Source organism: Solanum pennellii, chromosome 12 (assembly GCF_001406875.1).
Source record: "Solanum pennellii chromosome 12, SPENNV200".
NCBI lineage: Eukaryota > Viridiplantae > Streptophyta > Magnoliopsida > Solanales > Solanaceae > Solanum > Solanum pennellii.
Genome location: NC_028648.1, coordinates 82,783,196 through 82,795,311, shown reverse-complemented (window position 1 = coordinate 82,795,311; position 12,116 = coordinate 82,783,196). Strand labels below are relative to the sequence as shown.

The 12,116-nt window shown below is 35.3% G+C and overlaps 2 protein-coding genes across 2 annotated transcripts; one reads left to right on the top strand and one right to left on the bottom strand.

The window, feature by feature from the left end:
- Nucleotides 1-446: 446 nt before the first annotated feature.
- On the bottom strand, nucleotides 447-3,102 carry LOC107007617 (scarecrow-like protein 3). The gene is made up of 2 exons (XM_015206306.2): nucleotides 2,706-3,102; nucleotides 447-2,245 (listed from the first exon to the last, which is right to left on the bottom strand). Exon 2 carries the CDS (start codon nucleotides 2,056-2,058, stop codon nucleotides 652-654), a length of 1,407 nt encoding a protein of 468 aa, XP_015061792.1. The 5' UTR covers nucleotides 2,059-2,245; nucleotides 2,706-3,102; the 3' UTR covers nucleotides 447-651.
- Nucleotides 3,103-5,523: 2,421 nt separating this feature from the next.
- LOC107007385 (protein SDA1 homolog) lies at nucleotides 5,524-11,129 on the top strand. The gene is made up of 15 exons (XM_015205988.2): nucleotides 5,524-6,017; nucleotides 6,657-6,833; nucleotides 6,929-7,053; nucleotides 7,134-7,272; nucleotides 7,755-7,904; nucleotides 7,992-8,045; nucleotides 8,174-8,269; nucleotides 8,376-8,435; nucleotides 8,526-8,600; nucleotides 8,689-8,742; nucleotides 8,862-8,966; nucleotides 9,061-9,684; nucleotides 9,822-9,920; nucleotides 10,165-10,272; nucleotides 10,789-11,129. The coding sequence occupies exons 1-15, from the start codon at nucleotides 5,595-5,597 to the stop codon at nucleotides 10,936-10,938; spliced, it is 2,439 nt and encodes an 812-aa protein (XP_015061474.1). The 5' UTR covers nucleotides 5,524-5,594; the 3' UTR covers nucleotides 10,939-11,129.
- Nucleotides 11,130-12,116: the final 987 nt, after the last annotated feature.

Here is a 12,116-nt window from a genome sequence, read left to right as displayed (position 1 = left end):
AAGGTAATTTTATTTGAAAGAACAAGGTCTACAAATAAAGAAGCATCGCGATAATACCTTTCAACTTAATCTCAAAAGTGACATGTTCATTTTGTCACATAAGGAAATGGATATCAAATGACTAATTCACCATTTAGAATATTGATTACACTAAAGATGAATATTGTGTGTACACATCAAAAAAGAACTTAATAAGCTAAACAAAGAAAGAGAACTTTTTCAATTCCGATGACGAAAGAGGTGAAAAACATGCAACTTGCCAAATCAACAAAAAGTGTCAAAATGGCAAATTTGGACCCCACTACATGTTTTTAAACGGTACAAGTCTCAACTGAGAAATGATGTCAACTTTAGGTGTTTGGTGTCAACTTTAGGTGTTTGTCGATGGATGCAACCAATGTACAAACAACAAACACCACAAGAAAATATGACTTCATACAAGAAACTTTAAGAGAACATCAGCTTTATTGATCCATATCAAAATGGAAATCTAAACACTAGAGAGAAGCTTATCACATGAGATCAAAAAAGATGACAAAATGTCTCAAACATGTCAATAGCAGTTTCACCAACTGGAGTTCTACAGATTATGTTACAACAACAAAAGGAAGATACAAATCTAAAACATTACAATGAAATCTAAGTTTGGTCTCACTTCCTACATCGCCAAGACGACACTGAGAAAAGTGGGCGATCCTGCCAGCATATCACCACGCAACCATTATCTTCTTTAATCTTGTATCCTTCACAACTGTAACTCTGCAACAACCTTCTTGCCTGCAACATAGCATAATAACTCAAAGGCACATTCCCAAAACCAGATGTGTCGAATCTTTGGAACCACTTTTCGAGCTTTTCATGCCTCTCCTTTCGTTCGATCCCTTCACATGCTATAATGTTTCTAATCTCCTCACCTAATAACATCTTTTCCACCTTTAATCTCTCTAATGATGTTCTTGGCAGTGTCGATTCAAGACAATCAAATAATGCAGCATAAAAATGTAACGACTCTGATAGCCTCTCCATAAGAGTTGTCCCATTATGGTTAGCATCTTGTTCTGTTATCACCATAACTTTTGGTGATAAACCCCACAAAGCATTGAGGAAACTATCCATCTTTGTTGAACCAGTTGAACATAGCGGGGATGAAGAAGCGGTGTCATTGCTTGGACTGCAACCATTAGCCATATCTTTTTCAAGAAATTCCCCTAAAGTATTTTGGTTGACTAGTGCCCTGTTTAAGTTAACACCATTTGAATGCTTAAAAGGCAAAGGGGACTTCTTTTCATTATCATGGGCTAGAAGGGTGTGCAATTGCATAATTGAACTAATCGCAAGAGCCTCCCCCGTTTTCACGCGAAGTTTCTCAACATCAAGATTTTCCAATCTGCTAACTACTTGATTGAACTGAAAAGGGATATCCAGTTTTTCTGCTTCTTGAGTAAGCACATGTGCCATTTGATCTAACACCTCTTTTTGCTGATGAACCCCAGTAATGCGCAGATGGGGCGGTCCTTCAGGACGCGCGCTCAAGTCCTGAAGCAACGCACGCCATTGCAGGGGTTCAGCAGCATTAAGATCCACAATATGAACCATCTTTTCACCTTCCATAGCTTCAATTATAGCTTGATTTGTGACCACAAATGCCACCTTCAAGAAAGGAAAGATCTCGAAAAACATCTTCCTAACAAGAATTTCTTCTGAGACAACCGATAACTTAGTTGAACGCAACGCCTTATAAAGACCAGGCCAACTCCTTAGAATCCTATCAGCTAAAGCCTCAGTAAAATATGAAGCAATCCTTTGCATGGTATCTCCACTAGGAGATGCAAGTTGGGAAATATGGTCAAGTGCTATATTAGCATTCTCAAGGCTACCAGAAGCAACATGATTAGCACAAGCAAGCAAAAGATGTATCAAATACAACCCTCTTTCTTCAGATTTCAGCTCCTTAAGCCACTGATTTGATGAACCAAAGCTAGGTGATACAGACATCATTGGAAATACTTGAATAGGTGATGATGAGGTCACAGATGAAGAACCATCATCTTGTAACATTGTCACAATACTGAATCACAACAAGTAGTTATCGGTTTTCCCAACAAAAAAAAAAAAAACTCACATACCTCAAAGGGGTTCAATTGGAAGAAAAAAAACAAGAGGGACTTGTTCGGATCGTAAACACCCCTCACCTCGACCCTAAGGTTGTGAGTGCGAGTCAAGGGAAGTAAAACGGTGGGAGCTCCTACAGAGAGGTAAAAAAAGGAATCTTGAATCAAGACAGAGAATTTCCTAATAAACCATATCAAGATAACACAAGAAAGTTGTTACAGAGGTATTACACTAAAAATAGGTGAAACAAAAAAAAGAATCTGAACCAACATCTATTTCAATCCAAATTTCAAAAACTCAGCAGAAAAACAGCAACTTGAATTGGTAAAAATGAAATCTTGGCTCAGTAGTAGATAATCACCAAACAGAGAACATAGTAAAAACAGAACAAAAGTGACAAATTTAGGAAGTTTTCATAAAGTATCTAGAGAACTAATAGGTGAAAAAAGACATATTCAACTGTATACAATACTAAAAACAGGTGAAACAAGGAACAGTATCAAAACCAACAACCATTTCAGTCCAAAATTCAAAAACTAATCAGAAAAACAGAAACTTGAATTGATAAAAATGAAATCTTGGCAAGAACTCACCAAATAGAGGAAGAACCAAAAGTTCCTATCATTGTTTACTCAAATCATGAAAACCCCCACAAAAACAAATCCTCACAACACTCACTTTCTTTACTGATAACTCAAGATTCTTGCTTTTTTTCAAGTTGCTATTAAAGAAGGAAAAAGAGAGAGGAAAATGAATGAGGAATTGGGATTTTTTGGGATTAAATTAAAGAGAGAAAGAGGTGGGGGATAATGTGTTGTTGTGTCAGGTTTTGAAAGAGTTTCTTCATGGCTACGTTTGTCGAAAATGGCGTGGGAGTAGTTTTTGTCCTTACTGTTTTTGCACTTGTCTTCTTGCATTTCTGAAGAACATGGAATTTGTGAGAAAATGAGCTACCTTTTTTGGCTCTTTGTGTTTAGCTTTTATTAGTTTTTCCAAAATTTCTAACAACCCCCCACCCCAACCCAATCATAACTTCTCGATAACAAATTTATCTGAATTCAATATTTTCAAATGCAAAGTCTATCATAAACATATCTCGAATATAACTATACCAAAACCACTTGTTGATTTTGCTTTTTTTAATGCTAAGTTAGTTTTTCAGTAATTCATTAGCGTATAGATTTTTTTAACGGTTGTATTTTGTATAAAGTTATACTATATATATAGGCCTATTAATTAGTTATAGACATTTTCACCGTTTAAATTAACTATCTCTTTTTATCTTGATTTTTTTTTTACCACAATAAATCAATGTACAGTAGTTTGAGATAATCGTTAAGCATGATCTTTTTTCTTTTTTTAAAAGAAGAAAATCTTCTTTCTACACAAAAAAACGCAACTTTAATCCTTAAAAGAGGGAAAAAGATAAATTTCTTTGTTGCATAGTGATTACCTTTAATTATTGCTCACACTTGAGTATATGATAATGTGTTTATAATAGAGTTTAATCAAATCCTTTAATCAGATATTCCAAAATCGTATTTTAGGTATAATTAATAAGAAATTTATGAAATATAAATTTAAATAAATCGAGTCCTAATATAATATCAAAAAAACATAAAAATAAATACACTACTATTAAAAACCCAACCCCCACCTCTCCACCACTTTTTTTTCCTTCATCTCAAAGAGAAATTTAAAGTGTATGGAACAACTTTTTGGTTGTATGTTTGTCATGACATAAGATGTATAGGGAATCAAAGGGTGGCTAAAAAAAAGACTCAAAATATTCTTAAAAAACTAGTTGAGTCCAAACATGCCCTAACAAAAACAAGGAAAAATACCATCATTTCCTTTTGTTTCTTAGTGGATTAATAGTGGGAATGGCAAGTAATGTTTTGTTTGTTTGTGTAATATAGCCAAAATACTTTTCAAATTGGTATTTATCTTCTTTTGTCCTATTAATAACAAGACAAATAGGCAAAGGAGTTAAAGAAAAAGCCAAATGTAGACTCCACCATTTATGGTTTTGTCATCCACTTGTTGAACTTTTAGCCATAAAAAAATGAATTTAAAATTTAGATGGTTTTTCAAATCTATGGGAAAGTGGATGCAAACTTAACAGGTTCGATCGAATTCATAAACTTTAATTTAAATTTTTATTTTTATTTTTAAATAATTCGTTAAATATACATAAAACTATTACAATTTTGAATTCATAAATTTTAAATTTTGACTCTAATTCTGACTATTTTTCTAGTGTTAGAAAGAATAGCCACGTTTACATGTTAATTAAAGGTGCCACCTAATTAATTAAGTTTGGTTTGGGTTTGAATTTAGTTATGGGCTTTTGGGCCCACTAAGTACACTCTTTCAATTCCTAAGACTGCTTTTATTTGCCTATATGGGCTATTTACACGAGCCCTATTAACTTGTAGAAATGGGTGGATTCTAAGTTGTAGATATGAATTTTCGGAAATTTAGTAATTTTTGTTCATATTTTGTATAAATATTAAAAGATGTATAAAAAATTAATCGTAACTTTAATTATTATTCTAAATTAATTTGAAATTATTGAAGAAATTCATCAACTTTAAATATTAAACATGTCCATGAACTTCACCTTAATTATATTGTATTTCATAATGTATTTAGAGCGGTGAGTGAGATAGGATACTAAATACATTATGAAATACAAATACATAGAAAAAGAGGCAAACGAGAGAGTTAGTGTATCCGAGATAAATGCAAATCCCCTCTTATACCGTATATTTGGAATTTGACACGATGATAATTTTGAAAAATTCACCGGAAGCCACGTAATTAGACTCTACACTAATGACATTTGTGTTGTTTGCCATAACACTTACAACATGAGATTAATTGAGCATAGCATAAATTGACCAAACGTCCTTGTTATTAGGGATGCGTGTTCGGCCGATTCAGTTTAATTTTGAAGTTTATCGATTAGTAGATATGCTAAAATGTTATAAGACCATTTAAATATTGGCTCTTCAGTTATCAATTGTTGATAGTTAATGATTTCGCCGTTAAGATTTGACACAAAAAAATCATTAAAAATTACTTTAAAACAAGGTTACAAACCAAATGATTCATGCATATGAATATCAAACATTGCCGTTGAGAATCAATAACTTGATAATTAAAAAAAATCAAAATCATTACTGAAAATGCTAAAATCAATAATTGTTTTTTATTTGAATTATCAATTTCAATTTGATTTTAAACCGTGGTTGCTGTTGTTAAAAAACAAAGTATCAAACATCTATGCATGCTCAAACCAAACAAAAAGAAGAAAAATTCTTTATCTTTTGTGCTTTATGTAGTTGTACATTATGGACCAAAATACCCTTTCCATGTTAATGAAGTACATATCTACCCCTCTAACAATCTTCAACCTCAGTTTCTAGGGTTTTACAAAGGTTCTTTTTTTACACACACAAACACATTCTCCGGCCACCATGTCTCCGATTTCCGGCAGTCACGCGCCGTCGGAGCTGACGGCGGAAGGAATAGCAGCCTCAGGTCTAACATCGGGAAAACTAAGCTTACCAACTCTACAATCAAAGATGAAATGCGATCCAGAAGGATACGAAGCTGAACTAACATTAGTATACAATCAATTCAAGTCGTCCATGGATCTCTTCGAACAACAAGCAGCACTAAATTTCACTTCCCTTAGCGGTGTATCAACTGACCCGACTGTTTCTAAGGACTTAGGTGACCGTGCTATGTTTTTATCACATGTAACTCCGTTTTTTCCTAAAAAGCTTGTTAATTTCCCTAAAGAGTTAGCTCAGTTGCTTCGTTCTTCGGCTCGGACTTTGCCTTCTGGACTACGTGTTCATATTACTCAAGCTTTGATTTTACTCCTTAATCGAAAGGTATTGCTCCTCAATTTGATATTTTTTTCTATTGAATTGAAATAAAGTACTAATGCATCCGTTTTGTTTTATATGTGATGCTGTTAGATTGAGCTCGTTTTTTAATTTTGACTTGTCTAGTAAATTTTAGAGCATTTGCTCCTCAATTTGATATATCTTGCAATAACTTGTGTGTCAAGCACCCAATTGTGTGAGCTTAGTGCTCAATGAAGTGTCAGTGCTCAATGAAGTGAGTTGAGAATCATGAGCTCTCAAGGTCCAAATCCCATTTGAGGCAAAAAATAGTGTGTGATTTCTTTCTATTTGTCCAAGCTTGGTGGACAGAGTTGCTCGATAGTTGTGTTGGTGGTAGGTAGCAGGTATCCTGTGGATAGTTGACCATGATTATTAAAATATTGCAATAATTTGTGCATCACATAATAGTGAAAAGTTCACTTGATATGTCTGTGATAGCCATGATGGAATAATTGAAAACCTTGTAATCAGAAGGTTAAGGAACTAATGTAGATAACCATTGATGAAATATTACCTGATGAATTAAACAAGGACCTAATGCAGATCAACATTGATGACATATTACCTGAAAAATTAAACAAGGAACTAGTGAAGATCAGCATTGATGTTATGTTTTTATTTCAGATTGTTGACATTGGGGAGACACTTGCATTGTTCATGGAGCTCCAAACTCTGGGGGATAGGGTTTTGAGAAAATTGGCTTTCTCTCATATTATCCATAGTATTAGACGTATGAATCAGAAGCACAAGAATGATACGAAAAATCGGGCACTTCAGAATATTTTGTTTTCTTTGCTACAGGTTTGGTTCTACCTTTTTTTTTTGTAATGCCTTGTGAATTTCTTTTTGGTTGAAGTTTAAATTTCTGTTTATTTGTGGTTACTAAAATGTGATAGCAAGAGGATGAAGCAAAAGCAAAAAGATCACTGATCACACTTTGTGAGCTTCATCGGAGAAGGGTGTGGTTTGATGATAGAACAGCAAATGCTATATGCTCGGCATGCTTTCATTCATCATCGAGGTAGGCTTTGTTGCTAATAGTTGCTCTCTGCATTCACCCCTTTGCAACTAAAACTTTTTTGTACTTGTTCAAATTCTCAGGATTATGATTGCCTCTTTATCCTTTCTTCTTGATTATGAGAAAATTGAAGATGACTCAGATAGTGATATGGCAGATAGTGAAGATGAGCAGACAGCCAATCAGCCTCAGGTTTTGCTAAATAAAGAGGCTATTTATAAGGTTGGTTCTCATATTAAATCCTCTATGGACATTCCTTGTACAGTACACATCTGTGGAGCAATAATGCCTGCACTAGTGATTACAGTGAATGGTTTATAATTCTAGTGTGTGTGATTCATTAAATGGTTTTTGATCCATGTGAGCATATTTGTTTCACTCTTTATTTTCTTAGTTCAATGTGATTATTGATCTTATTTGGCATGCATATAGAATAACAGGTATATTCAAGATGTAGTGCACTCCAGTTTTAGGCTGGAAAACATGCAGATGAGTGCTTGTACTTTGATCTGATCTTTCTGTGTTGGAGTGGAATAATGAGTTCCCATATTCTGATCTTTGGATGTTAGAACAACTTACTTCTGGTGTCTCTATCTTTCAATACTTAACTTTGTTCAAACTCTCAAGAGAATAATGCAAGTTTGTCCTCCATGGAGGTAAATATTCATCAAAGCTGCTGTACTTACGACTACTTGCACGTCTAGGCAAATAACAAGGGTACATCATCCAGCAAAAAGAAAAAGCAAGCAAAGTTGCAGCGTGCCGTCCGCAGCATGAAGAAGCAGCAGCGCATGCAATCTGAAAATAACAACACTAGTTATTATTCCCCATTAAACCACTTAAAGGATGCTCAGGTTTTTTTAGTTCCTAGTACTCCGTGATTCAGTCTTTGTGATTTGGAATCTTTGGAAACGACACCTATAATATATATTTTCTTGCAGGGATTTGCTGAAAAGCTTTTCTCACGTCTTCAGACTTGCGATGAGAGGTTTGAGGTAGATTACCTCTCTTTACTTCCTGTTGGTTTGCATTGGTGAAACTGGAATGGACTTCCCATTGTAGTATTTACCTTGGGAGCCATCACTTAAAATTACATATTTGTTCATTTCTTGTCCCGTTCCAGGTTAAAATGATGTTGATGAAAGTAATTGCCCGAACAGTTGGGCTCCATCACTTGATTTTGTTGAACTTCTATCCTTACCTTCAGAGATATGTTCAGGTATCTAATTATGAAATTTCCTTTGGCATTACAGTTGATATTTCTTTCGGTAGGGTACTTTCACGTTCATACTTAAGGTTGGTGTGTGGGTGTTCTTATATTGCAGCCCCATCAGCGCGATGTGACAAATTTGCTTGCTGCAGCGGTTCAGGCATGTCATGATATGGTACAGTGTTTCTATTCTGCAATTTCTTTTTTTTTTCTTTTGTTAAACTTGCTAGTCTTCTCCTCCTCAGATGATATCTTATTTTGACAGGTGCCTCCTGATGCTGTTGAACCATTATTTAAACAAGTAGTCAATCAGTTTGTGCATGACCGTTCAAGGCCTGAGGTATTCAGTATGACATTCATATCTCATTAGGATCATATATGTTGTACACAAATAATATTCATTCTATATCTTTATTTGACATTTGCAGGCTATATCTGTCGGACTCAATGTAATCCGAGAAATATGCTTACGCATGCCTTTGGTATGTACAATGTTTCCCAAGTATTTGTCATTTATTAATTACTAGTTAATTATTATATACTATTTTATGTGTTGTGTTATATATTCACAACTTTTGTCATTTCATCTTTTTTGTTTTAGTTGATGACAGAAGATTTGCTACAAGACCTCGTGTTGTATAGAAAAAAAACGAATGAGAAGGCCGTTTCTGCATCGGCTCGATCACTTCTTACTTTGTTCAGAGAGGTATAAGAATGTCTCTCTTTTCCTCTCTCCTTAGTTGCTTGTTAAGAATCAGTGAAGCTTTATTTGATTCAACGACCGCAACAATTGCTTGCAGGTTTGCCCTTCACTTCTAGTTAAGAAGGACAGAGGGCGCCCAACTAACCCAAAAGCAAGGCCTAAGGCATTTGGTGAGGTTAGTGTTTCCAGCAGCGTTCCTGGCATTGAGTTTCTGGATCAGGAGGGCAGTGATGATGATGTAGAGGAGGGGTCTGTTGGCTTGTCTGACTATGATGATCAAAGTGATGATGATGTTAACCCAAACGAAGAGGATGCCAATTGCGAAAAAGATGGAGATGGTGCTTCTGACAATGAGTCTGGTGATGATGAATGTGATAGTGACGAAGATAACAAATCGCAAGCTACTGAAGAATTTTCAGAAGATGATGATGCAATTGATAGTGCATTAGCTACTGAAGATGATGAGAGTGATGGTGAAGAAGAGGGTATTGATGGCGATATAATGCAGGATAATAATAGCTGGGCTTCTGAAGAGGATGATGTGGATGAAAAGGTCTCTAAAGGAACAAAAAGGAAAATATCTGATATTGATGTAAATGCTGCTAGTAATAGCCTTCGTGCTTTAAAGAAATTAGCAGGGGCAAACATGGAACCTAACTCCCTGAATATGGAGGATGGTATTTTATCTAATGAGGACTTCAAAAGAATCAAAGAACTCAAGGTATGCTGATTTTGAAGAAACTGAAGCCCACTTGCAATGGATACTTAATTTATTTTCTTGACTTCACAACTTCTTGTGTCCCGAGCTCTTCCTCCTACAAACGTGTATCTGTAACATTTTCTGATTTTGCTCATCAGGCGAAAAACGACGCGAGAACTGTTTTAGCACAACATGGATTTAAGCTTCCCAGCTCAGACCAAATTAGTACAAAAAGAGTTGATGCTGCTAAACTTGAGGTTAGGTGCCTTGCACTTTCATAGCATTATTCTTCTGCAGTCACTATTGTATTTGGAATCATGAATTGGTTCAGAAGAAGATACTTCCCTCATTGTTAAAGAGGGAGAACAAAAAGAAAATGCTTGGTTAACCTGATCACTGGACACAGTTTTGTCCCTTTTTATTTGATTGGGTGTTTGTTTCTTGTTAATTGAATCTCTGCCCTAACAGGATGCATCTTATGTTATTATTTCTACTCTTTAGGCGAACATCCGAAAGAAGCTTAGCAAGGAAGAGAGACTGGCGATTATTCGGGCTGGTAGAGAGGATAGAGGGAGATACCAAGCTAAAACTGCTCTGAAAAAGAAGAAGGTACTTTATTGTTTGCACATGATTTTGTTGCATGAGCTTAGCATTGCATATTTCTAAATTTTTCTTTATTACCCAGTTTTTTCTTACTATTGGCCAAGTCTATTTCCTTTCTTTCTAAGAATGGGGAACACAGCATTTATTAAGGATATCCTCAAGCACACTTTGCATCTACTTCCTTTATGCATTATAAATGTTACAAGATATCTAGAATCTAAAGACATCTTAACTTTCTTTCCATGAGCTATTGTTTTGGAAGATTTTGAATGCCACACTTCTCCCTATATCCCCGTACCAGTCACACAGAACTTCATCTCTTTCCCTTCCCACCCCATTCTCTTTCTCTTTCAAATTTCCTTCTCTTCCTTTCACATCTCACATAACTGGCACTTGCTTGAACTAAGGTCCTCATTTCGCCCAAAAAAACATGGGGATCTTTAGTAGTTAAAAAGGTTACCCTTCTAATGAAATGCACTTGTGATTAGATGATGTGATAACATCTGCGTTTCAATTTTGCAGACGGGTGGTTCAAGCAATCAGCAAAAAGAACACCAAAAACGTATGCCATTAGCAGCAAAGAGATCCAAGGTTGCAAAATCTAAGATTGAGAAAAAGAGAAAGCAGGCGCGTGCCGGCAAACAATTTCGAGGGAGAAAAGCTTGGAAGTAGAGTGAAGACTAGCTTTCATCTTCCCAATTTTGCCAAAAGTAAAAATCAGAGAAACAGAAAATGTGTATTTTTTCCCTTCATATTGGATCATGCAATTTTGATTATGTTTTCTTGTCCTAATTTATTGTAGAACAATAATGTCAAAGAGAGTAAATTTTAATTCGAAAAAGCAGAGCGATTCTTTCTCTTCATATGCATTTTCGTTCTCAAATTTGCTCTTAACCTGCCCGCAGAGTGCACTAGAGAGTTCAATTTACGATATGAAAACACATACCCAGGTGAACAGAGACAGGTTAACTTGTATATTTGAGATGAATGTGGACAATTCTCTGCTCTTGAGCTATTTTAAAGTCGAGTTAGACTCAACATCCATTTAATCGTGTTATCACAATCAAGCCCTTAATTTTGAGCTCCCCAGTAGACTATTCACTCATCCAAAACTTAATAACATCTCCACATGTAAATAGTGAAGAACATTAAGCTCTGAATAGATTAATTTTCACACACATTATTTGAGCATACAAATTAAATTTATTGAAATTTAAATAATATAATAAATGAGCTATTGCAAGGTGTCACTTGAGTTGCATAAGTAATCCCTCAACAAGATCGTCTTCCAGAGCCAAACGGAATGAACTCACATTGTTAATCTTAGCACGAACAATTCATTCAGCAATGTCTATTTGCACCTCGACTATTCATGAATATCTACTATCTATGCACCTCGACTATTCCGTTGAATATCTAATATCACCTAGCTTAAAACTTTCTCTAAAACTGTTTGATGCTAAACATGGGGTCTGGCCAATTCTCATTTCTGCTCTTTCCTTGTTTCTGTCTACTTTCTTTTTCATCATCTATACCTCATCCTTGCCGCAAAGATCAATGCTCCGCTCTTCTAAAATTCAAGAAAATGCTTACTGTAGATACCTCATTAGTTTGCTGTAGTTACACGAGTACATGGAACATGAGCAGATATTGCTGCTCATGGGATGGAGTCGTATGCAATGACATGACTGGCTTTGTCACTGAACTTGACCTCAGTCTATTCCGGGATGAGAGCTTGAACTTGTCAAATTCATCATTGCATATGTTGGAGGAATATCAGGGGCCATAAAATTTTATGAGCTTAAGTTGGCCCGAACATCATGATTATCAAAAAAAATGTCTTAACACCC

Bases quoted from the DNA above. Each gene is read 5' to 3' on its own strand.
- LOC107007617 (XM_015206306.2), bottom strand. From the start codon at position 2,058: ATGTTACAAGATGATGGTTCTTCATCTGTGACCTCATCATCACCTATT.
- LOC107007385 (XM_015205988.2), top strand. From the start codon at position 5,595: ATGTCTCCGATTTCCGGCAGTCACGCGCCGTCGGAGCTGACGGCGGAA. The intron at 8,601-8,688 runs GTATTCAGTATG...TGACATTTGCAG, and splicing joins ATGACCGTTCAAGGCCTGAG to GCTATATCTGTCGGACTCAA. The intron at 10,273-10,788 runs GTACTTTATTGT...TCAATTTTGCAG, and splicing joins CTGCTCTGAAAAAGAAGAAG to ACGGGTGGTTCAAGCAATCA.